This window comes from Frieseomelitta varia, unplaced genomic scaffold (assembly GCF_011392965.1).
Source record: "Frieseomelitta varia isolate USP_RPSP 00005682 unplaced genomic scaffold, Fvar_1.2 scaffold_227, whole genome shotgun sequence".
NCBI lineage: Eukaryota > Metazoa > Arthropoda > Insecta > Hymenoptera > Apidae > Frieseomelitta > Frieseomelitta varia.
Window position 1 is genome coordinate 10,692 of NW_025109954.1, and position 27,005 is coordinate 37,696.

At 35.5% G+C, this 27,005-nt stretch overlaps 1 protein-coding gene across 1 annotated transcript in view; it reads left to right on the top strand.

Moving 5' to 3' along the window:
- Positions 1–534: 534 nt before the first annotated feature.
- Positions 535–27,005, top strand: part of LOC122527558 (proteoglycan Cow) — a gene marked incomplete at its 5' end in the record, with an annotated part of 84,366 nt that continues 57,895 nt past the window's right edge. The window contains 3 exons of the mRNA XM_043651845.1: positions 535–544; positions 8,604–8,706; positions 13,514–13,636. Of these exons, the coding sequence (XP_043507780.1) occupies positions 535–544; positions 8,604–8,706; positions 13,514–13,636 (236 nt within the window). The remainder of the gene's footprint in view (positions 545–8,603; positions 8,707–13,513; positions 13,637–27,005) is intronic.

Sequence of the window (27,005 nt, forward strand, 5' to 3'; positions counted from 1 at the left end):
AGTTCTCTATCTCGTTTGGATTTCGGCTGAACCGTGGGTTCTGCGAATACGCGGAGAGCCACAGCAATGATTGATGAAGAGGAGAAAACGTCTTGTGACGGGCGGATTCAGGATTCGTAGAATCTCTTGGAATCTTTAATAATATAATTTAATATTTATAAAATTAAATTATAATAATAATATTTATAATACAATTATAATAATTATTTATTAATTGACATTCTTTATAATATCAAGAACTTTATAATATGAACTACGTTGTGATACTAGTGTTGTATCGTATACTGTAATATTAGCATCGATATTAGTTAATTTAGACTAATTTTATAATAGTTAATTTTATATCTAACATGACGAAAATTATTAACGGTTGTAAATGGATAAATTAAATTTAAAGAGACTTTTCTGTGGATTTTAGAAAGTCACTTGACATATTATGTATTGAATTTCTTGAAATCTTCAATTTCAAGGCTGATATAAAATTCAGTGTAACATTATTATACCGCCTAATATTAAAATATTTAATTCTGAAAGTCCCAGAATAGTTGAAATAAAAGAAATACGTAGGATTTATCAGAATTATATAGACTTTCTTGGAATTTTCAACTTCGAGGTTTATCCTTTTTAGTACCTACCGATTTTTAATAGTCTTACTCTAAACATTTTTCACGATTGAATATTTCGGCTTTTCCCACTGATATTTTATTTTTACAAAACGTTTCTACTGAGAAACAGCGTCTCTGTTTTACATTTTTACACCGTTCCGTTTCTAACGATGCTTTGTCAAACATAAAAAAAAAATTGTAAAAAAAGTTAATATAAAATCTATTACAATTCATTATAATTCTATATTGTCAGGCTGTCGAGCAAAGTTACAAAATATAAGTTGGTCACAAAAATTGAATGACGCGGTAACAATGATCTTTTTTTTTTTGTGACTCGACTGCGAACAAATTGATCGAACGAATACGAGGTTCCAACAGTAATTCGTTCCGAATTATGAATAATTAGTAACAAAGTAAGGAAGAAACCTTATTAAATTTCGATGTTGCCCGTTCGCTGTTTCACTGACCGAACGCGTTAAGCCCACGATGGAAGAGACAGCCCGTGATGTCTGTCAGAAAGCAAACGTCCGTAGGAATCGTCGAAGCGACGTTGTATCCAATTCACTCGGCGCGAAGCCCCGCGCGGAAACTGTCGGCTCGCATCATTGTCTTCCGCCTTCTTCGAAGGGACACGCAAACTTCCGGCCAACGGATTACCGTCCGCCGGTCTTGTCAATTCCCTCGAAACACCAACGAATCTTGCGTAAATCTACCGTTACAAATGTCCCACGAATATCCAACAATTCGTGCTTCCTTTTTTAACAAAAGTCCGAAATTTTTCCAATCATCGCTGCTGCGATCTTTCGATTTTTATATGTCAATAAGGAGAAGTTCGATGGACGCAAGTGGATCGAAAAAAAATAACCCGACAAATGCGTTGGCGCCTTTTCATAATTGTTGGAATCGAATTTTCGTGAAAGGCGTGAAATTGGAATAAATTCGAAATTAATTTCTGATTATAGACAGCTTTACGAAGAGTATAATGGAATTAATTAGAAGTTTCATTGAAAATCGTGCGAAGCGGGTTTTTTTTCTCTCTTTTTCTTTTGAAAACGAATTTAAAAGAGGGTAATGAAACAAGTGTGTCACTTGCACAGAGAAAAATTGGAGAAGCAATAACGCAGTTTGGAGAAAGAAATAAAAATGTCTAGCGTAATTTAAATGAATATGAGACAGTGGAATTTAATCGTATAAAAACAGTGGTATTATTTCAGAGCTACGCTTGGACAAAATATAAGGATAAAGCATAATGCCTGCATGAAATATGCTGGTATTTTTTATTCGCTCGCCCCATCTCTCTCGTGTAATATAAAGCCAACGTTTTTAAATTATTTCGTGCAATACGTCAAACTAAATATAAATTATTATATTTAATCTTTAAATAGATTCGAATGAATGTATTGAATCTTTAGTTAAACATTTGAAAAAAATAAAAATGCGTTCGATTCGAGCAATAATTCAATAATGCACGACTCTCGCTGTCAGTTTCAAATTATTGGAATTATTGCACATCATTTTTCTTCCTGTAATGTAAAATGTAAAACTGACACTTTGTCGTTCAATTTTATATTCTCATTAATTCCAATACGTGTCGTGCATTTTGCGTCTCATTGATTGCAGACAAGCTACATGAAATAAATCTCTAGATATCCCTCTGTCTGCCAAACAATTTTTCGAACTACCTATTTTAATTGCCCAGAGTCCAACACTAATTTAACCCTCGAATGATTTCGTAATAATTAACAATAATTTCTACGTCGAATTTTCTTAGCTTCTTAGACTATTCAAACACTGTTATCATACTTGTTATTACATTCAGGTGATCCTTCTCCCTTCAGCCATCGAGTGGATTAATTCTCTCTCGCCTGCTAGAACAATTAAAAAGTCCGAAAGATCATCTTCATTATGAAAAAAAAAAGAAATCTCCAGTATCGTTCGTACAGGAAGAACATCGTTCTGTCAGTCACCTTTGTTCTCGTAAATTTCACAAAATACCTTCGACCGTGGCACTCCAATCTCCATTTGCCGCAATTACACCGTTCCTCCGAGTACCGAGCCTCTTTTCTCGCGGCGTTCCATTTGCGAAAAGGTTGGCTTTGCAGCGCGGAAGAGTCGAGGAAGAAGGTTTCGATACCGAGGCCCTTTGAGCGATCGGCTCTTTTTTTTCCAAACCTGTGTACACCGCCTTCTCTAAGCCTTTTAAGGAGAAATCGTGCCGAGAGAGGCCTCCTTAATTCGTAGCCAAGCAGTGACTTTAATCCCGCCTCCGAACGGGATATTACGCCGAGAGTTTGAACACCGTGGCAGCGAACTTTTAATTAGACGCGTAATGGATCCTCTGGCACGGTTTCTCGCCAGTCTCGCTGCATGGTGCTCGCTCGCGATACATTTTTTTCGGGGATCACGCATAGCTTTTATACTTGGAATTGGAGTTATTTTGGGCGAGAATTCTTATCGAATTATTCTGGAATTACTGGATTATGCGTTTGTCTGGAAGTTGAATCTATTTTCAGCATTCGTTCCTTTTTTTCTTTTTAACGGAGTTCGTATGTCGATGTAAATTATATATTTACATCGTATATGTTGAAAATTTAAGTTGAGAAATATTTTGAAATTATTAGATGGCGGATTTTCATTGTACCAGCGGATTGAATACCATCAATATTTAATTGTAAAATTATTGTATAGTATTATTACATTTTTATGCATTTATATTTATTTTATTATTATTTTATTATTAATTGTAATTAGACTACAGCCATCTATCAAGAATATGGAAATTCATTCATTTTTGGGAATCGAACGAAAGTTGAACTAACAAACGAACAAATCGTAATGTTCTGTGTCTAATTTAAATACTTTTACACTGAACTTCCCAACATATAAAACTATAAATATAAAACTATAAAGTATGAAACGTCGAGAGTACAAGTGAAAAAAGAATTTTGTTCTGTCTCTAAGTTGCGTAAAAATTCGCAGTCTAACAGTTGTCAAGGCATCAATGATCGACGTAATTAAACAGTACTGTTTTTCGTTAAACGGTTGGAGAAAGCTCTCGCGAAATGGGTTGATGCGTCATTAGTTGAAAAACACGGCGACATAATTTCTCGATGGAAGTAAAATGCACTCAAATCAACGAGATCGTCGTTATATTTAAAATGTGAGTATCCGTGAATTCATCGAGGTTACATTAAGTACAACAGTCCGCGTAAAAGCGACGAGAGGCCATCCTAGCGAAGTGAAATAGACCTGTACATAGGCAGACAAGTAGAACGATCGTACACATATCCGCATATCTGGAACTAGACCTTATGCAGTGAAATGGAACGAAGCTGTTCTTTGTCTGGCAAGTAGAACAAGAACGACACGTAGTTGAATCAGTGAAATTGGACAGTACATGATCAGAAATTAAATCACCACGTTCTGTATAATAATTTTCCTTATTGGTTTTTAACTCTATGTAACGTCGCGTAACTTGGAAATTACGTATTATATTTCGCTCTTATATTATACAGTGAATGCTCGACTAGAAAAATATAAAAATAAATTTTTATTTGCAACTACAAACTGTTACCATTGTGATAAGTAATACACCACAATTCGTGGTTGAATCAGGGAAGCTGGAGAGTATATGATCAGACAAATATAATAATTTCTTTTTTATTGATTCTCAAATAATTTTTTAACTGGTTGTAACACTCTGTAATTTGAAAATTACACAATCATACTTTTATTCTTATATTTTGTCAATCACTTAATTACGAAAATATCAAATGAATTAGTAACAATTATTATATTTAATTAGTTGCCCGATTTTAAATTGGAGCAAATAATTATAATTAACTAATAATCTTAGTAAATGAAATTTAAATTATTTAGTGGGTTAAATCACTTAAAATTTTTAATGTAGAAATTTTTAATAAATCTGGTGATGCGATGTAATAAAACTAAATAACTGATAGACGTATACAAGCTACAGGTCCATATATAAACAGACAATTACCGAGAAAAGCCGACTATAAATACAGAAACAATAGAAATAAATTTCTACGCGGTTGAATAAACAAAACGAATTAACAGATAGGAACATCTTTCTACCAAACGAGTCACCATAGAAATTTCGTAAAATAAATTAACAGACAGCAATATCTTTCTATCAAACAGTATCGTTCATTACCAACATTTGCTGTATCGATCTTCGTAAAGAGATCTAAAAAGATTAAAAGAATAGAACAACTATCGAATAATTTAAATAATCTAGCAACACATTGATTAAAGAGAAAAAGGAAATATCGGAAGATTTAAATTTGTTTTACCTACCGTCAATTAAATCGCAATTTTCTATTTCTATATCACACTAATTTATCGAACGAACAAAAAAGAAGTCCAAAGATTTTATTACCAAAATCCAAGCCCAAGAATTAGCGAACCATCAAAATTTCGTACATCCGACCGATCGATCAATATAAATTCCTGAAACTATCAATCAGGAAGTAAGGAGTCCTCCATCCATCAATTACCACTACAAAAAACTTCAAATCCGAGCTACTTAAACCGTCGACAAGAAAAAAAAAAAAAAAAAAAAAGAACCCAGATCCAATAATCGCGCGTAAAAAAACCATCGATCAAAGTTTCAAAGACCATCGCTCAAAAGGGCGAAGAGAAAGGGGGCAAAAAAAAAAAAGAGAGAGAGAGAAAAAGAGAAAAGTATGATAAAATCACGGTCTGACTGTCAGTTCAACCGTTCGTTCAGTTACATACAATTTTTCCCGAATATACTAACGACGTCGTTGGGATCTGGCGATCGAGCCAGAAACAGTCGACGAATTGCAGGGGAAATCAGGAGAGAACGTCAGGACAAATCCTTATCGGTTTCACAGGTGAAAAGGTAATGGCGATCCCGCGGGGCAGGGGAGGTGGCAGATGCACCGACGCGATGGCCATGGCCAAACCCCACGGTTCCACGGGGTTAATGGAGAAGAGAGGAATTCGAACCGATGCGGTATGCTCTGTGAAACGACCAATATCGCTTGTCGACTATTTCCACGCGAATGCAATTGCGCCAGGGCCATTGAAACGCTCCGGCCGCAGCGCGTTACATCAAAGAAACGAATCATTTCGCCGTTTCGTGAAAATCCCGGATTGCTTCCTTGCGTTCAACGACAGAATTAGTTTCATCCCTCTTTCTCTCTCTCTCTCTCTCTCTGGCTCTCTTTCATAGGGTTACTTTAACGAGCTCGATCAACCGTAACCCTTTCGCGACTTGCAAATCCATTTTCGATCCTTTAGGAACTAGGTGAAGAGGGGAAGGTTCCCCTCGGATTCCGCCTTTGAGAAATTGATTTTCAGCGGTGAAAGTCAGAAGACGGCGATTGATCCGTCGAAATTGATCAATTGGGGATTTCGGGCTCCTCGCTGATGAAGATTCCCTTGATCTCTCGTCTAGGGAATTTTTTGACGCTGGAAATATCTGGAAAAGCAGCGAGTTTCGCATTTCGAGGAAGAGATTTGCCGTTTTGGAAGTCTGGAGTATTTGTTTCGCATGTTATTATAATTATTTCGCAATATTCAAGAAGGAATTGTGTAAGATGAGCTTCGTGTTACTGTATTGAGAAAGAAGGATAGTCGCTATGGTAGAAAGCTTTAAATTTTGCAATTACTTGTTGAAAAATTGAAAAATTATAGAATTACTTGATTATTCATTTATTATTATTAATATTAACTTATTCGTTGGGTAGAGCTTCTGATAGATTCTCTGAAGTTTTCTAAATGCTTTGTTCTTTATTACTTAACTATTGTTATCGTATATTTGTCGTTAGCATTAATTTATTGATCAAAATTAATATTAGAAAAATATTTCTCTGAGGTAATTCTTTTCAATCAATTTATTAACAACAATTAATTTATCAATTTAATAATTCGAAAGTTATTAAATATCATTACGTATCAATTTTCAATTTCCTTTTTTCTAAGTATTTTAAGGAAACCTTGAGAAGAATGAATAAATCCTTAATGACAAAATTGAATATTAATATTAATTATCCGACTGCATCGAGAGTATTCGATTTAAACAGCACCGAATCTATATTAATGATGTAATGATGCAATTATTGGTAATTAATTCCCCCTTCGTTCTCCTCATTAACTTCCTCATTATTCTTCTCATTAACTTCCTCTTTAATCCTTTCATTAAATATTTTCTTTGAATATCGGTTACAATCTGCGGCTCGACATCAATGTTATAGAATACAATTAATTTCGATCAACAAATTAATTAATCCATCTTTTATTATTTTACATATCTAACATTTGACTGTATATCTCGGTATAGATATTTTGGAAAGATCGAAAAATTTGTAACCTAAAATCAAAGATCAAGATTCCTTCGAAACCTTAATTCTTCTCTTAATTCTTATTAATCCCCTTCTCTTACGATTTTTTTCTAAGTCTTCGGCAAACGTCAGTTATTATCGAAAACGTTACATCGCGTCAGACGTAAAGGGTCGAAAGCATTGTTAATTTTTTATCAAGAATGAAAATTGAAAATTCATACACCACGAGACTGTAATTTGCTTTTTCTTTCAAGTCGAATTCCTCTGCCAGGAGTACGGCTCAATATTGCTCGAAAGGGTTAATTTACTCTTCAGTTTCCTCCGTCGCCAATCTTTCCTCAACTCTAAATCGCACAATCAACAAAGGGGTAATATCGTCGTCGTCGTCGTCGCGTTATCGTCATTATCCCGGTCGTAAGATCTCCCACCCACCCCTCCTCTCCGCCCTCCGTTTTCTTTTGTGCGAACAGTATCGTAAAACGCGAGGAAATCAGGTATTCCTCGGCCGGAAGCGGTCTTAAAATTTAATAAGGTGAAACTACGCGCGTTCCAAGACGTCAATACGCTGGCGGATTACGAGGCCGAGTGGTGTAATATCGACGCACTGAGGGAAGAAAGAGAGAGAGAGAGAGAGAGAGAGAAAAGGAGAGGAAAGCAAACCAGAATTTTTCCACGTCGTCGATCGTGACTGCGAACGCTATAGTTTAATTCTGACGACGAAACGTGAATCCGCGTCTCCGACGTCGTTTACAAGAAATTTTCCCGTCTTTTTAATATCGAACCACGATTCATAGCCGTGAATACCGTCCTTCGTTCTTCTTCGATCTCTTTCTTCTCCTCCTCTTTCTTCCCCCCTCCCCCTTTTTTTCTTTTTCTTTTCATCTCTCAGCTTTCTATGAAACGAAACGATCGCGTTGTCGCGAGGAATTGAAATCGATTGGAAGCAAAGGAAAGAGAGGTGCGGAAAGGGGAGAGAGTGTTGTTGAGGATGGCAGAAGCTCGAAAGCCTTGGGAATTAAATTGGTTTATTGCACCTAAGAGGCCGTAATAATAAAAGATCGATCTATGTAACCACTCGCGATTTTTTAGTTGTACATTGATGTAACAAGGTGAATTCATCGGGAGGGGAAAGTGTCGGAGTAGCTGTTTGAAAATATCTATGTGATCATTCTTTTGCATGAAATTAAAAGGCAAGATTTAAATAGAAATACGTTTTACGTGATTTAGATTCTTCTCGTCTATTTTCGCTGTTTATGGATGGTGGAAAGAAAATTTTCTAATTTTAACAAACGAATTTTAATGAATCAGCTAACGTAATGAAATCTTCAAATTCAACTGAACGTGTCAACGTGTCGTTTTATAATTGTAGATTCATTCGTGTTTGTCTTAAATTATAAATTAGACAATTAAATAACTAAGAATATAATATAACATAATAATAATAATTATTATTATATAATGCAATTAAATAATTAATTAAATATAAATTAAGTAACTAAATAACTGAATAACTCGTGCTTTATTGGTGATAATGATTTCTTGTATTTAATATCAATTCTCTATATTTAAATTTCACATAAATGTACAGACAAAGTATAAGCTAGTGATGAATGATATTTAGAAAAATCGACCTCCTTTCTCAACAACGACTTTTTGATCGTTTCAGGTGAACTTTGTCGTCCACTGAACTGCAAGAAGAAGGACTTGTGTCTCCTGAAGGATACTTTCACCGCCGTTTGTGTTTCCAAGAAGGAACTTGAAAAATCCGGGTGAGCATTTGATTTACATTAAAATATAAAGTACAATAGATTCGTACTATACGTCTTCTGTCAGCTGTCTTATTTGTGCCTGCACGTACCAGTTTCGAAATTCGAAATTTTAATTGGAAATTAACTAACGTGAAACATGAACTGTTCTCTGAAACAGTGACTGACATGACGTAAACCCGTGAGAACGTTAAAATTAGAGTTGGGACATTGGGACTGCCTGCTGCACTCCAAATTAATCACGGTGAACGGTACACCAACGTCGAAGCATACTTACAATTTTAAGTGATCAATAGAAGCTTATCGATTTTAAAAATAAAAATTTTAGTAAAATTCGGCGGTAGAATTCAGCTTAGAGGCACAAAAAACTGCGAATTATGTTTCAAACCAATACCTATTTCTCTTAACATTCTCTCGAGTTGATATCTTTTACGAAAATAAAAATCGAAAATAATTCGAAATAATAATAAATTCAACGACTACGAAACTACTGACGTGGAGGTCCTACTTCAAGGTCTATATTTAAAATCTGTGAAATCTTACTTTCTTCAACGTCACCTCGAATCACCAAGAAATAAAATAAACTGTTCGAAATTCACGACAACCTACATTCAAAAATATTCTCCACCCCAAAGCGTCTCACCCCAGAATCTTCGAAACCCCGTTTCGTTGCTCTGAAACTTTCCAACCTCCCCTCTTTCACAACGAGATGATCCAACTGAATCGTACGATCCACACAGATTCCGAGTGTGTGACCCGAAAAGTCAGAAAAAATTATTTTAGCGTTATTTACACGCTCGAAATCATAATGCAGGGTGATTCACGCAACTTGCACACCTGAAGCATCCAGTTTATCAAAAATTGCACCAACGTGGCTTAATACTTTTTTACTCGAAATTTAACATTCTTTCAATTGACATTTGACGATGAAAAAAGTATATGGTTTGATTAAAAAAGATAAAGATGATCTCGAAAATTTATATTTTCGGCCTTATTTTACCTCCCTTAAAACGATACAACTTTTCATTGTAATTTAAAAGTTATTTCAGATGTGCAAGTTACATGAATCACCCTCTACTGAAGTTTAACTATTCGCGAACGTGTAAACTATAAACTAACTATAAACTATAAATTAACTATAAACTATAAACTAATTATAAACTATAAACTAACTATAAACTATAAACTAACTATAAACTATAAACTAATTATAAACTATAAACGTACAAACGAACGAAAAAGGTTTAACAACTCATTCCTCGGACAACTTTTTTCGATGTGTATGAAATTTTCGAAATTTTGAAACTTTCTCTCCGAACTGTGCGAGGCCACTCGAAACCCACGTCGTTTGACATCGTTTCGCAGAGAGAGAGAGAGATCGTGGAAATAAACAGTTCCATCGAGAGTTAGTCGTCGAAGATCGAGCAGACTCGTTGACGCGGTCGCGACGGATGATTAACGACGATATTATCCATGGAACACGACATTAAACCGAGTAGAACGGGGGCCGGAGAGGAGAAGGGGGAGTAGTTGTCGATGAAGAGGGCACAGGGACGAACTGGCGATCATTGATTTCCGAGCGTGTTTATTGCCAGTTAACCTGTGATTGCAGGTTTCCACCGTGGATGCGACGGAGGCATTCACAGGGGGCCTCTGGAATTTATCTAGAACGGTCGGCGCGAGACATTAAACGGCCTTCGTGGCCAATTAACGCGTGGAGAGAGGGAACACGATCCACGTACGAGAACCATGTCGCTTCTCATCGTCCACATATAGGACACACCACCGAACAGTCGCGTGAATTCGATCGTCTATAATTATCGGCGAATTATAACTCGAGAGGAATATTACCATTTCTCTCTCTCTCTCTCTCTCTCTCTCTCTCTCTGTCTCTGTCTTTCTCTCTGCATGCGTCGATTAGAATTTGATGAACCGCGAACGCGACGATATAAAATGCGTTCGGAGTCGGTGCATCGATATGTTCTGTTTGTTGGTGAATTTCTTGAAGTCAAGACCTTTTTTTTTTTTGGTTAATTAATGAATTATTTTGCAATACGAATTGATTGAAAAGTGACCTACTTCCGACTTCATTTCATTTACGTTCGAACAGAACACCGGATAGTGTTCCAGCTCTGTGCGTGAAATACATAATATATATGAAACATCAGTTACGTAATTTTAATGTTATTTTAATTTTGATACCACGGGTAGAGTTTTCTAATATATTGTACGTAGAGAATGAACACGTATAGTGGAAAGATATGCGAGAATTAAGAAGAATATTAAAGTGAGCGTGAAATACAAAAGCGATGAAAGAGTATCGAAAGTTTTAGTCAATATTGTATATAAATATTGCACCCTCACCTTAGAGAATATTCAGGTAATAAATATAAATATTCCGTTATAAATATAATATCTAACAAACTATAAATACTACGAGCAATAAACGGTGAATTCTTTTTCGAAATTAAATATGAATTTAACGAGCGAAGAAATCGAATGGGGAAAATAATAACGTAGATGTCCATCTTGAAATATTGAAATATTAATATTGATCGTTGTAATCGTTGGATGGGAACAGTCATTTGCAAAATAATGACAGCGTAAAACACGACAATAATACTCAACGTATTTCAGAAAATTTTAAAAGCACCGTCTTCGATAATCGACGACAGTTTTGAACCACTCTCAACGAACGACGCCACGTTTTAAATCATTACGCAGAAATATCAAACGACGCAACACTTATGTGTATCGATCTCGAATATATTGAGGCTGCAGTAAAATTCTATTCTATGTGTAAATTATGCTCCGATTGTGATTGTGTAGTTTTAAAAAGACTGCCTAGAGCAATCACAAACAGGCTGTGAAAATTCGTCGTTCGATCGAAACATCGCGACTCGATTCGAAAACAATATTCAACGCGCCGTTGCTGCGATAAAAAGCAACCAGTTACCTCTCGAAATATTATTCGAAGCTCGTCAACGTCATCCCAACGCGCGAGGATTGATTTTTCAAAATGTCGCGTAACATGGTTGAAACAACGCTGGAACCGAGAATTTATTTATAATCGCTAGACGATTATTTTATCTTTCGAGAATGGAAGCCTTTCGTTCTTTTCCGATTATATTTCTCGTCTCTTTTAGTTTCCTCTCGCGAGGTGGTTGTTTCATCATCTCGAAATGAAAATTTTTCATTCTCTTCTGATTGCCTTCTTTACCTGTTGTCTCTTTCTCTTTTCCAAAAAGAGAAAGTGGTTATTTCATTTCATAAAGCGAGAATTTCTGTTTCTTTTCTGACTATCTTCTCTATTTCTTTTTTTTTTTTTTTTCTTTTCAAGAAGTGGTTCTTTCATCTCCTTAAGGTGAAAATTTCTAATCCCTTTTTGATTACTTTCTCTATCTTTGATTTTTCTTTTTTTTTTTCAAGAAGTGGTTCTTTCAACTCTTTAAAATGGAAATTTTTCCTGATTCTTTTCTTTACCTTTCATCCTTTTTTCTTTCAAAGAGGGAATTTCTTTTCTGATTATCTTCTTTATGTTTTATTTTCCTTTTTTTCTTCAAGAAGGGATTCTTTCATCTTTCCAAATTTCTAATTCCTTTCTGATTATCTTCTCCGTTTCTTTATCTTTCCCTTTCATCTCCTTAAAGCGAAATGTTTTAAATTATTTCCCTTTATTTCGATTATCTTCTCTCTATTTTCGACTTTCTTTTCAAGAGGTGGTTTCATTTCATCTCATTACAATGAAAATCTCTCATTATTTCGTAATCATCTTCCTTCTTCTTTTCCACGTAGCAACTATATCTCGTCCTCTTCAAATGAAAGTATTTCACTCTTTTCTGATTACCTGATCTTTTTCTACCCTCGCTTCGTATATTACATTTCGCTGACGACACTCGCACGCTGCAGTGAAACAGATCGACAAGTTCACGCGTAAACGCGCGTGAAACACGTTGCGAGTAAAAATATTCCATTGAACCGTGCAAACTCCACGTCGTTATCGACGATAGAAATTTTTTTCGCCTGGCCTCCCTAGGAAAATTTACCACTTCTCTCTCTCTCTCTCTCTCTTCTTCCTCGTTTTGCACTCCATTCTCCTCGGCTGCTGGCGGGAAATTATATTCGAAAGCGTTCCACTCTCCTCCCGTAGCCAGGGAAATCGCTTTTAACTTATTCCATTCCAAGTGCGACTCCGGCATCTTGACACCGGTGGATCTGCTTAAATTTTTTAAATTCGCCGACCCTCTTTCGCCTCGGAGATGTTCCAACGGTTCTCTTTTTTTTTTTCTTTTCTTATCTTATTGAATCTTCGTAATATTCAATTTGCTTTTTACACACTTTTATTCGGATGACTTGTCAGTCACAGGAAAATTTCAAATAATTAGATAAAACATTTCACCTACCGCAAAAGACGTTACACACAGAAATTGACTGAATGCAGTGTCGCCAGTATATATATAAATTTAATGATTCGCATTTTGATTACACGCATTAATATATTTTGGTACGTAATGAATTTTACTAGTGACGTTTTACAATTCATGAGATGAATTTGTAATGAATTTGTGTAATTAATTTCCACGGTGAATGTAGCAGTACATTTAGCATTTTATCAATCCTTCATTATGCTAAAGTTAGTATAATTCCGATTTGAATTTGAATTAATTTTCAAATGCGCAAGACGCGGTGATCTTCAGTGGCGAAAAATTTGGCAGAAGAAGCACGTCGACTTCGAAAATTGATTCGTCGTGTCAGCTCGAACACGGAGCTACTCTACTTACTCTGTTCTTTCTTTTCTTTCTTTTTTCAGAGATATCGTGATCCCGAAATCCCGGGCGGTTCAGCAGAACCGACGAATGAGAACAGAGACATCGGAGGACGACGACGCTTTCTTCGATTCCGAAGACGACGACGAGGATCAGGACGAGTCCAAGTGAGTGTTCGCCACTTTCATTTCGTTTCTCGCTCAAAAATTTAGACCGTGCTAAATTTGTGAAAGAGATATAATTACATTCTCGAGTAGATAAAGTTGGAATATCTGTGACAAATAATTTTGGAATATTTGTAAAATTGAAAATTTCTGTTCCAAATTTGCTTCACTTTAATTTCCAAATTCACTTTCACTTTTTTGCTTCACGTTTTTAATTTTAATTTTAATTAATCGAAAGAGTAAGGATTGAAATTTAGATCGAGATGATAATTTGCAATGTCATCTTCTCTTATCGTACTTGGAACTTTGATTAATTGCACTTAAACGAACAATAATTTAAAATTGAACATTTTTATCCCAAAATTAATTTCATCCTAAAAATTGATCGTTCTGATTTTAATTTCATTCAATCGAAAGAGTAAAAATTGAAATTTAGATCGAGGTTATGATCGTAATATTCTCATTTCTGTGTTTCGCCCCAAAGAACCAGAGCTTTAGGCAAGAGTGTATATCAGTCTTTATATACTATTTACATCATCTTGGAACTTAATATCGTCGCTAGATATTCATTTAATATATTTCACCAACACTTTATGGTGCTTTCGCCTCGTGCAACGTTTTAATTTAAACAAATCCATTATTTACACTCGAAATTAATCGAGATATTAATATGGAAATTGAAGGGGCATATTAAAGAGGTTCTAATTATTATCCCCGCGTTATTTATTTAATATCGTTCAAATTACCTGTCGTTTGAAATAATTATATCCCCTTTTTATGCACGCTGCAATATATGCGATAGTTTATAAAATCACAGGTTCCTTGTACATCATCAACATTCTTATTGCTCGTCTTTTTCAAATAAGACGTTTAACACGACAAATAATCTATCTGTCATTTATACAGTTATGATATTTTCTTCTTTCTTTGCGACGTGATTATTTTATAATTGATGATCATGTTATCATCGTTGAAGTGTCTATGCATTAAGCTCATTGTTGATTTATCATCTTTCAACAAACATTGACGAAACGAACCTTTCGACTGAGAAAGTCTTTGTTAAAAAAACCCAACTGTTCCTCGCATATGTTTCCAAACGCCGTGAATTATACCGCGCGTCGTTCTCGTACATAAATAAATTATAGATATCGAACATGACGCCGCATTTCCCTGGGTCTCCGAAATTTCCATCATTTTTACCCGGACCATTACCATTAATTTAAAATTCTATCTCCCTCGTTTTCTCGCTGCGAGCTGAAAGAAATTCGCTGCTGCTCGCTGCTAAATTGCCAGAAAGGAGAAACGAGAGTTTTAATTAATTTATATTCCGAGTGAAACTTGGAACATTTTTTTGCCCTGTTTCTCTTTTTCTTTTCTTTTCTTCTTTCTTTCTCTCTCTCTCTCTCTCTCTCTCTCTCTCTCTCTCTCTCTCGTCTTTTTGGTGAAAGATGAAAATCACGAAGTTGACAGGTGAATTTTCTAACCGAAAAAGAATAACGCGAAAAACGACGGTCGGAAAAAGATGGAGAAACTGGAGCAACTGGAGAATTACTTTTTTTTTTTTTTTTTTTTAGTTTTAAAAAGTCGACGAAATTTCTTTCTTTCTCACGCGAGTCTGTTGGAGAAGTTCTCGTTACTTAAGAAAAAAAATTTTTAATTTGTGTTACATGTATTAGTTAAATATTTGAGAAAAAAAGATGTCAATTTAGTTGAATATTTTACAGCGAACAAAAGAACATTCGAAGAATTAAATGGGAGGGGTGGACAGTAATTTTACAAAGCTAAATATTCAATATAGACTGTTTTTCATCGCCATAACTTAAATATAATAAATATATTAAATATATAACTTAAAAAATTTTTGATATGTTTCAATGAATTAGAAAGCTTAAATACTTGATTAAAACTAAGTCTAATACGAAACTTTCCTTCCATTTGAATCCAAGTGAAAATATAACACGAGATTGAATTAAAAACGAGATTCAAATTTAAAAAACGGGATGTTAACATTTTATAATTACGAATATATTCTTCTCTTCGATTATTATAAGCTGAAATGTTCGGCAAAACGAAAATTTAACAATCACAAAATATCGATTCTCCGATCTTCGATAAATTACTCTCAACTGTGAAAGAACTGGCAAACACTCTTCACGTACGTAAATTCAACCGCTCCGGCAATATTCAATTCTCTCTTCTATAAAGCGCTGTAAAAATACGAAAGCAACGAAATGCAAAATATACTGAAATACATTCATTTTCCGAATTACTACCTTGCCCGCGTATAAATGTCCAGCGGCGTGGAAAACACGGATACATTTCCGTTTAATCGAACGATTACAAATAACCATAAACAGCCCGGTAAGCGTACATTAATACGAATTCATTAAATCCGGTGACCGATCATTTCTCTTTCCAGCCCGGCGAAGAATCGAAACGAATTTAAAACTCTCCCCTCTCCTTCCTAAAAAAAAAAAAAAGAGGAAGAGGAAAACGTTTATCGCTAGAATTTATCTCGATTTCATTTCGCGAGTTATTCTATTTGATGATAAACGAAAGGAAGGGGAGACTGGGTGTATTCGCGCACAGAGCCACTTTCGTGGAGGGGAAAAAAAGAATTGTAGAGAAACACTGTCTGTGACGAGTGGTCGAGTAATTCGATTTAATTGCTTCTCCTCTGTTCCATATCGCCTGCGAGTCTTACTGTGTTTCGTCAAAAAACGTTGATAAAAAACAAAGAAATAGAGAAACAAATGGAAAAGCACGCGGAGAGGGAAAAAAAATGAACGATGAAGAGCGAGCGGAAAACACGCATGCAAAGGGAGAAGCGGGAGGAAAACTTGAAATACAGGGTGCAGCAGATTTCGTGGTACAATCGGGAATTTTTAGGAAAATAGGTCGAAGATGTAGAATAAAATTTTCTCGCGCGACGGGGCCCGTTCCCGGGAAAATTAAATTTTAAAATTTATCAAGTAAAACCGGTGGCACCAAGGCAGTTCTTTCACTGAAGTACAATAAAAATCCATACCCCTGGAAATTTTATTCTGTATATCTGTCTTTTCTTTTCTCTTGTTTCGCTAATATCTTGCACGTGAAATATTTTACTGTCCAGAACGAGCACTGTGTCATATCGGGATAAAATGAACACGTGCTGGTAACAATGCGAATTCTGAAGAATTCTGCTTCCATAGAATTCATTATGGAGATCATACAGAGAAATCTAAATACCACTTAGTACAGCTCGACTTTAAAAATTATCGATTGCAAGAGGATGAAATTTATTGTCACTTGAAATCCAATGTTACTGAGATTTAATTATTAAATTCCGCGTCTAATATAATTACAGAAATTATACGAAGAAATTAAATGTAAAAATAAAAAATAAAGTATTTCTTCTGCCTCTTAGTTTGATAAAATTATTGACGTCCATTTTATTACTTGAAAAATATGCAAAAACCGATTTTCTCAGAAACGAACTCTCAAATGGAAAGAATCTTACTCTTTCTTCCTCGTTTCTCCTCATTTTCGGGATGATTGTGCAGAAACTGGAACACCCTGTATATCGTACGAGTCCCCAACGGGGACGAGAGAAGCAGACGCGGTTCTCTGTTTTGTTTTTTCACGAGACATTAAGCTGGAATTATTGGTTTCGCCGGTTTCTCTCCGTGTGCGTCGAACGCAAACCGAACTACCCACCACCCCCCATGGGGGTAGGATCGGATAAAAGGTTAGCTTTATGGGTCACGTTTTCACGGATGCGTGCCTCTTAAGTTTCAATGCGATCATCCGCACCTGGGAAAAGAGAAACCGTGCCTCACTTTCCACCTCGAGTGCTCCGTTTCGTGGCTTTCATGGCTCTCGTGTGCGCGAAACGCGCGAGACTGGAGAATTTAAAAAAAAAAAATCCCCAGGAAAGTCAATGGCGACGTAGGTCTCGTGAAATTCTTTTGATTGGTTATTTGTAAAAAAAACTGTCTCTTTTTTTCCAAGAGAAATATCACAGCGTGTTTTAGTAACCTATAGTCATTTCGTCTTAATTATACGTTTTTTTGAGAAAGCAGAAAAGGTAATTTTGTAGTTTCGCAGTTTTGCCTTGGAGAAAGTGGGCTTATGAAATTAAAGAATGAGAAAAATGAACATTCCCTTTTAGTAAAAAACTGTCTCTTTTTTTCCAAAAGAAATATCACAGCGTGTTCTAGTAACTTATAGTCATTTCGTTTTAATTACACATTTTTTGAGAAAGCAGAAAAGGTAATTTTGTAGTTTTGCAGTTTTGCCTTAGAGAAAGTGGGCTTATGGAATTAACGAATGAAAAAAATGAGCATTCCCTTTTGCTTTTTTTCAAGAGAAATATCACAGCGTGTTTTAGTAACTTATAGTTATTTCGTACGTTTTTTAAGAAACCAGAAAAAGGTAATTTTGTAGTTTTGCAGTTTTGCCTTGGAGAAAGTGGGCTTATTAAATTAAAGAATGAAAAAATGAACATATACAGTATAAACAATTGATTGTAGCTAATCAATTTATTTCACTCTGTGTGTTTCTAGACATAAAATATTCATTTCTTCATTTCTCTTTTGATTTTGGTCCGTGAATTCTCTTGCGTGTTCACTATTAAAGTCATTTTTAATAATTTCCACATTTTTCAATTTAATGCAAGGAACTAATAAAAAGTCCCTCGCAATTTCAATTTCGATCTAAATCTCATTCCTTGGTAGAATTTTCTAAGACTTCTATCAAGATGTACGATGTCTGACCATGCACGCTCCATTACTACTGGCACTACCTCTCACTTTCGCTACTATAACAAATTGAAATAAAATGATCAATTATTGTACGTTCGAAATGTTGTTCAACACTGCAATACGCTTTTTTAAATATCCAAATAATTGTCTGCAATAAAATAAACAAAATGTCTGATATTCTGATGTTTTAAAATTAATCTTGACACTTTCACGACGAGTGACGCATATATTCACGATTGGCCAAAACTATTAATATAAATAAAACAAAAGTACAATAATAGTTTAAATATTAAAATATTAAATATTAAATAATAGTTTAAATATTTATTCTCCATATTTAATTTAAAATAACCTGAGAAACGTAGCAGGATCTCAAGTCTAACAGATTGTTGTACAATTAAACTGAATTTTTATTAAAACGTGAACAATTAAATTTACTAAATATTATTTCCACGCTAGTCCCCTAAAGTATAATGATATTAAAACTCAATCTTCTCAGTAAGCCCTCTTCTTTCGACGCTCTGTTTCCTTCTTCCCACCTTTCATTTGCAACCTGAATTTCCGAGACACGTTCTCATATACCGAACGATCAAATATGCAAGATGAGAAAGCGTAAAAATTTCGCGTCGACTGAAAGGGGCAGAGTTATGGAATCGAATCCAATATTGTCTCTGCCCGAAACGAGTTGGATTTCCTTGAAATTCAGCCACTTCTGTACCTGCTCATATACACCTACAACTACGAATAAAAAATGAATTCCGAACGACACCGTCGAGAGGTGAAAGAGGAACAACGCGGAAAGACGGTAGACGGTTGTTGAAGGAACACGTGAAACCGGATGCGTTTACTTTAGCGCGAAGCCACGTCAAACAAGAGTTACCCGGATCTTTCCTGACGAGGATCAGTGGTTCTTTACTTTTCTCCAAGTCGGGGAATATTTCTGATTGTGAGACAAATTTGCAGGACGCTAACCACACCGGGATCATAAATGTAACAATAAAAAATAAACATGTGACTGCATCAGTCGCAAAAGAAAAATTGTCGATAATTTAAGCTGCAAGACGAGAACTTTCATCTGAACAACAATCTTTAAACTGAAAGATCATATAACAAAATTGATCTTACTTTTAAGTGTGGAGCTTCTACTTTGACAGTCGCGAGTCCGTCGTTTTCAAAAACGATTTTCATACAGTGAAAAAATACAGTTTTTTCCCTTGAAAATTGTAGAAATTCAAACTTGTGCGAAAGCATTGAAAAATTTGTTTCGTAACTAGATGTCATTTTGAAAACTGAAATGACTTTCTAAAACTTGTGACACGATTTTTCCTCGCCGTCTTATTGAACGTTGAACGTTGGGGTTAAACGACAAAAATTCAGGAAATCCTAATACTTCCTCATCTAATCTAAAAATTCGATAAAATGGTGAAAAAAAATCATACAACGAGTTTTAAGGGATCGTTATAAATAGACGATTCCAACCAAGGTAGATCTAGTCACGAATAACATTTTTCAACGTTTTCACTCTTGTTTGAATTTTTATAATTTTCGAGAAAAAAGGTGTTACATCTCACCGTCCCAGAATCATCTTCGAAAAAAAAAAAGAAACGAGAACGAACTCACGACTGCCAAAATAGAGGCTTTCGTATAAAATATTTCGCCAAAGTATTTCGTGGTTTAGAATGAGACCAAGTGAATCGTTACACAGAGTTCTAGCAACTTAAATTATCGAACACAAGTTTTCATTGCTACTGGTGAAGAACAGTGAAAAAAAAGAGACGAGCAGTAATTCAAAAAATATTTGTGAAAAGACTGTATAACTGAGATGAAGCGTCTTCAAACAAACCTGAGATTCTTTCTTTCTTTCTCTTCATTTGCTCGTCTATATTGGCAACTCTTTCGCGTGTCTCAGTTTCTAAAGAACCTCCCCGGGAAAATCGACAGACAAAGCGAGCGAGCTCACGCGTCCAATCATAAATCGCGTCGAAATTCCTCCCGCGTATATATTTCGCGGGACGCGTGTCTTGTCCTCGCGGAGCGAAGTTCCAGTTAAGAACCACTGGTTGGAGAAAAAGAGAGAAGGGAGAAGGAAGAGGTTTCGAAAGGGGGCTGTTCGCCGTTTCTTTCGGGGAAGGAGGGGGAGGGAGAAAGAAAAATTCCACGGGGAAAACAGCTCAGACGGAAGACGAACGAACGAGAACGAACGAACGGAGGAAAAGACGGGTGGAAAAAGCCGGCGTTCCGCACAGCGAAACATTTCTTCCTACTTAAATTTGCACGAGCGAGCAGAGCAAAGAGGGTTTTCCATCCAGAGTCTCTCCTTCTTCCTCTCTTCCCTTTCATTCTTTCTTTCTTTTTTTTTTTTTTTTCTTTCTTCGATATTTCTGTCCTGTATTCCTCGTCTTTTTCATTCTTCGTCTCGCTTCCCCCTCCCACCTATTCTCGCCACTCCTGTTTCATTTCGAGCGTGTCATTTGAAAATCCCGCGTGAAGACGATGCGAACGTTAGGCTAGGGTGAGAAACGAGACTAATTGCAGAGCAGCGACGCTGGTAAATAACAGATGTTATTTTGATTTGATTGTTCGAGTTTCATCCATTGCAAATTTGCAACGTTTCATCGATTGATTTTAAACGTCACGACTTACGCATTTAAAGATTAATAGCACGCGACGTTCTAAGTACATTTTTTAATTGTTTGATCGAGAAGATTTTTCTTCAAATATTTGAAGTCTTTTGATATCAAATACGTGTATATAATACTATGCAAAACGTTTTAATTGAGAAGATAATTTTCGGGAGGTACGTCAAATTTCTTGGAAATATTCAAGACTGAATTTTCAAGTGTGTACGCTCCATGATATAGAACAACGTTATACAACTATAATTGGAGGAATGACAGTAATTTCTGGAATTAAATCGCTCGTGATTGATTCTCCTGACAGTCCGAAATTGTCTGTTCGAGTAACTGTTCCAAGAGTGCGTGTTTGCCGAGGGAGTTCCGACATAGTTTGATGATCGATTAGAATTAATGAATCAATCACTTTATTCGCAGTAATGTCAATATCCTAAAAGTGAATAACAGTCCCCAGTTTTGCATTCGAGGTGACTCAAATTACAAATTCAGTTCCTCTGGTTTACATTTCCCGGATATTATCGTTGAATTATCCTCCCGTATCCTCGGGAAGCAAACATCGTGGAAAGTTTGAACGTACAAAAATATACAGTACATGGTAAAAATATTCAATATCAAGTATAACAACAGCCTCAAAAATTGCCTATCTTTTATCCTCATAAAAATATACAATTTCACAAATTTATCTTTTATCCTCATAAAAATATACAATTTCACAAATTTATATCAAAAATAACGATTATGTAAAATTAACAGAATTAACCAACGACAACTATCTCTCTTCTGATATAAAATCCAAATTCGCGAAGAAATGAGCAATGTTCTCCGTACAAAAAGAAAAAAAAAGTTAACAAAAATCAAATGACGAGAACCATTGTCTAAAAAAAAATGATCGATAGCCTCGAGCCGTGTCGCAAACCGTGCTAGCCAGGCGCATTATTATCAGGTATAAACGTATGGCTGGTTTTTGGATCGACGTTGCACGGTAGTGTCTGACCAGCACGGTTTTATTGTACTCGTCGGGAGATACGCTGACCTGTTCTTGTCGCGCGCAGTCGAACGCGCGATTCCATTGTGCTCGAAGGTGTTTAATGGTTTGTTCTACTTGTCGGACGGTGTACCGCGCCAAGCTTTTGTCCCGTTTAAGGGCTTAAGCTGAAAAGCTGTGACATGTTTTTATGGGCGATCTCACGCGCGGGAAGGGGACGTTGAACGTCGAAGCTAAATATTGAGATTTCCGTTTTTCCCTCTTACTCGTTAAAGTCAAGAACTCGAGGTATTTTGATATTTTTCAACCGGTCAATAAGTGAATCACACATTTTTCTTTTAACGATCGAAAAATAATATTTTTGTGATACTTGTTTCTCTGTGTTTGATACGTCGTAAAAATATTCATCACGAACGAACAACAATGTTGCGTTTCATGAGACAAGCTTTTGGGAAAGTGACACCAATCTATATTAGTTTGCTCTCTGTTTGCTTATCAAGGTATAATTATTGTATAATAATACAACGTTGAATAAAAATTCAGAATTTAATGAAGAAAGTTAATGATAAAAGAAAGAAAGAAACATAACAGGATTGAGCAATATAAAAAAAAAAATGACTCGACAATAGTTTAACACTAAAAAGTATCCAAATTTCTAAATCACTGCAACTTAAACGGTAACAATTGAAATAAATCACGTCTCTCTAAACAAAAATCAATATTAATTTTGACGAAAATACTCGTGCTCTTTCAGCAATTGTAAAACAAAGAAAACCCGAAATCCATCATATTAACAGTTTTGTCATAGTTACGACGTCAAAAAAAAAAAAAAAAAAAATCGAAATTTCTATCCAAAAGAAAGAGTAACAATTTTACTAATTGTTCAATTTTGACTACTTTCAATTCCAAGCAAGAGCGAATGTCCAAATAAAGTCACATCGATCTCTCAAGCTGTTCAAAATAAAGCAACGATTCAAGAAACAGAAAACAAGCTGATCGAATGATGAAAAACGACCGCTGGATAATTGGACAATTATCAGACGTTTCATCTTCGAAATTGCCGACTTCAACAGAGGTCGCGTAAAACGTTCCACATTTCGCTTTTTAAAATGTCATCGCCAACGAGTTCTCGTGCCTCCTTCGTTGCCGAAAAGAAAAAAAAAGAAGAGAAAGAAGTGCAACGGAAATCCACGATGACGAACGGGTCAGTGTAGGTCACGTGAGAGACTGGCGAGCACGTACGAGCCTCGACGTCGCCAGAAAACTGTACCGGGGATCGTTAACGAGAAGTGGCCGCTTATCCGCGGCCTTAATGGCCCTTTGTCCACTGGCACGCGACTTTCCCGACAAATTCGCCGACATTCCCCAGATTCCAGATCCCCGCCCCGGGCACGATACAGCGAATTATACACCGGAGGGAAAAATTATATATAACGGGCGACTGAAAAATTTCAAGCGTCTTGTTATGCGAATTATTCTCGAATTATACGCGCGAGTTGATTCTGCCCTCCCCCCCTTTCCACCATTCTGTGCCCGCTCGCTGAAAATATTCCCAACGAAAAGTTTATTAAATACTGGCGAATATTTCGCCGCGAGCCTGGCATAGAAGGTTACGAGGATTTTTGTAATTAAGAACATAATTGAGGAGCAATAATGTCAAATATGCCTCTGAGTGAGATAAGAAGGAGAATCGTGAAACGAAGGATTTAGAAGGAAACGATTGCGTGTTGAAAGATGTGTGTTGTTTATTAGAACTGTCGTTGCAGAAGTTTTATAAACAATTGTGTGAACAATTTTATCATTTTAACAGTGCAACAATCGAACCTTGAAAGATATTCTTGTCGAAATTAGTATTGATTTCTTGGACAGAAACGTAACTGTACGAATTTGTCGTCATTTAAACTACAATGATCAGCGAATGATGCTTAATCGTGCATTTCTTCAGTTCGGAACAAGTAAAAAATGAATAAACAACATAAACAATGAAAATTGTAACAAAACATTTGGAAAAAGAATAATAACAATTAATCACGAAAGAATAAAAATTATATTAATTTGTAAATTTATAAATATAATATAATTAATTAATAGAAAATAAAATATAATTTGTAAAATTGTAATTTTTCAATTACATTTGTTTCAAAACAACGACTGCAAAATGTATCGTAGATGATCATTCACGAGAACGAGAAAAGTTAAAGATAGAATTTCATCCGAAAGTTCGTGAGAAAACGTATCAAGTGGAACAAAGAGAGGGAGAATGGAAACGGAAGAATGGAACGAAGGTAGAAAACGAAAGATAGAAACGTTCTGTTTTTCAGAAACGATCGAGAAAAGCGGTGTGAACGAAACAGGCTCGATTCCGGCCAACTAAAGGGTATTCTTCGCCGGTCTAAAAGCGGATTTCAGCGAGCCTCGCTTTTCCGGTTCACAGAGACACGACCCTGGCTGTCCCATTTTCACGAGGGTTCCGCTCTGCCACTCGTCTTTCACGCTTCTCTTTGTCATAATTAGCGAAACGCCGAGCATTCGAAAACGAAAGTAAGGTTTCAAGGCTCGGCCGTGAAACAACGTCCACAGTCACGCTCTTTGTTTTTTCTCCTCTCTTGAAAAATCTCAATCTACTTGAGGGAATTGCTCCTTTGATCCGAGGATTCGTCGATTTGAATATTTACAACGACGAGAAGTTTCATTTTCATTTGTAATAATATTTTTCATTGCGATTCAAGTTCCATTGTGAAAGTAATAATAGAAAAAGAGAGAGAAGAAAGTGAGAATATTTGAGGAGAAAGGAAAATTTGGAAATTTGTCACCGAGGATAAGTGTATTTCTATCAGAACGTGTGATTCAGGTGAAGAAATGGAAAGCAAAAAATGGACGACGATGAATATATATCATCCCGAAGTTGATGATTTCATGAAATCAATTGTTCCTTTCGAAATTAAAAAAATATATAAAACTGATGAATAAAACTGCAGGAAGAAAATTATACGATGACGTATTTACGAAAATTAATAACGATATATATTGGTGGTCCGAGAAATTCTTCAAAATGAAGCGAAGAAACAGAAAGATAGAGAAATGGAATGGAAGCTATTGATATTTGGAGAAACCGAGTGGAATATCGATCGGTGAAAATGTCAGCGAATATTTAACGAAATTGCTTCCTCGACTAACAAGAATATTTTCCACGGTAATGAGAAACATAAAATAATACATAAATCGATCTATGGTAAAAAGAAACGAGAGGAGAGAAACAGATAAAATTTGGGAAATATCTATCGGTGGAAATAGCAATCCGGGAATTTCGTCGAAGTATCGGGCGAATGGTCTTCACCCGGCGAGCTGATTGCAGCTAATAAATATAAATCGTTTAATTTCCGCATAGAAATCGTAGAGAAACTTTAACGGTGGCCATAAATTGGCGATCGTAAATGATCGAGCGTAAACACAGTTATAAAACGAATGGCGGATTTACTTATTTCCCGAAGGAAGTTTCTTCGGGATTCTTTACCCAAGCAAAGCATTTTATTGTTCTTTTCAAATAACACTCGCTATCTATTTTTTTTTTTTTCTTTTTCTTTAGAGAACTTTGATGAATTGTATCAGTCGTAAAATTAACATTTATTTTGACTATCGTTTGATTATCGTTATTGCAACGTACCTACGTGTTTTTTTAATTATTTAGAACTATTTTAATTATTTAGAACTTTATTTGAATGTTAATCAAAAACCATTTGAAATTTAACGTACGATGATATTAATGCCAAATTTGCATTTATCATAAATAATTTGTAACAATGATATCATTGTTATTTACAATAATCGTTATGGTAAATTTGGTACCTTCCACTCGTTAATTATTTAATCCATCGAATCATTAATATAATAGAAATTTGTATCATTTAATTTTTACGTACATCTCTGTTGAAGAGTTTGAATGTGAATTGTTACTTCGGTGTTTAAATAATTACAAATTCGATACGTATAATTCGAAAGATTGAAATATTTAATAAAAGAACAATGTGACGTAACACGTTGTTTACAACTGCAAAATAAATACCACGCGCATCACAACGTACGTAAGTACATTTTTCCTTACAATTATTGCATTTCACAAAATGTGAAAATCCAGTGACAGAAAAATCTAATAAATAAACTCGCTTTGTCTCCCGGGGATTGAAAACACCCATTATTTCATTCAATATCATGCTAATATGCTCCAAACTTTTAAACAGAAGTGCATGATTATTATATTCTCGATCGTTATATTTATTGTCCTCGGTAAATGATAGAAATTTACAATCGCCAAAGAAATTACAAACTTCGTCAATCTCAATGTTCGCCTCCACTCGTCCGTCGCATTCGATTCGGCAAATCGTTTCATCAGAGGGACTCTACCCAGTTCGCAACTAATAACTCGGAAGTCCTTAAAAGCATCAGTGAACAGAGAAAATAACGCGTCTATCGGCTAAAGCCCGTCGGAATCGCGGCGAACACTCGAAAGACGTCGCGGAGTTCCTTTAATGCCGCAAGTTACACCCGGTAAAGGATAGTTTATTCTCTCCTTTTTCCTACATTGTTCCTGGCTGGCTCGATTCCTTCCGGGAACGAGGAAAAGGAGGAAGGGCTTTCGTTCCGGCGAAATGTGTATTTACGACTCCCACTGCGCTCCGGGAACGCGTATCCGGCTATCGATACCGATTTCCTCTTTTCTTTACCCACCACACGCTCGTCGATATATCGGAACGATACTACCAACGGAAGACGAAAATTTTGTGAAGATCACGAATTAACAGCTCCAGGTTAATACGAATTAATACATTTTACTTAAATACATAAATTTTATGTGTAATAATGTTTCTCATTATAATTTATATAATAAATTAATTTATTAAATTAATAGTTTATATATATATATATATATATTTACTATGTTTATTATGATGAAATTAATATGTTATGTTATGATTTAATTGTAAACAAATTATAAATTATGCATTTTATTTAAA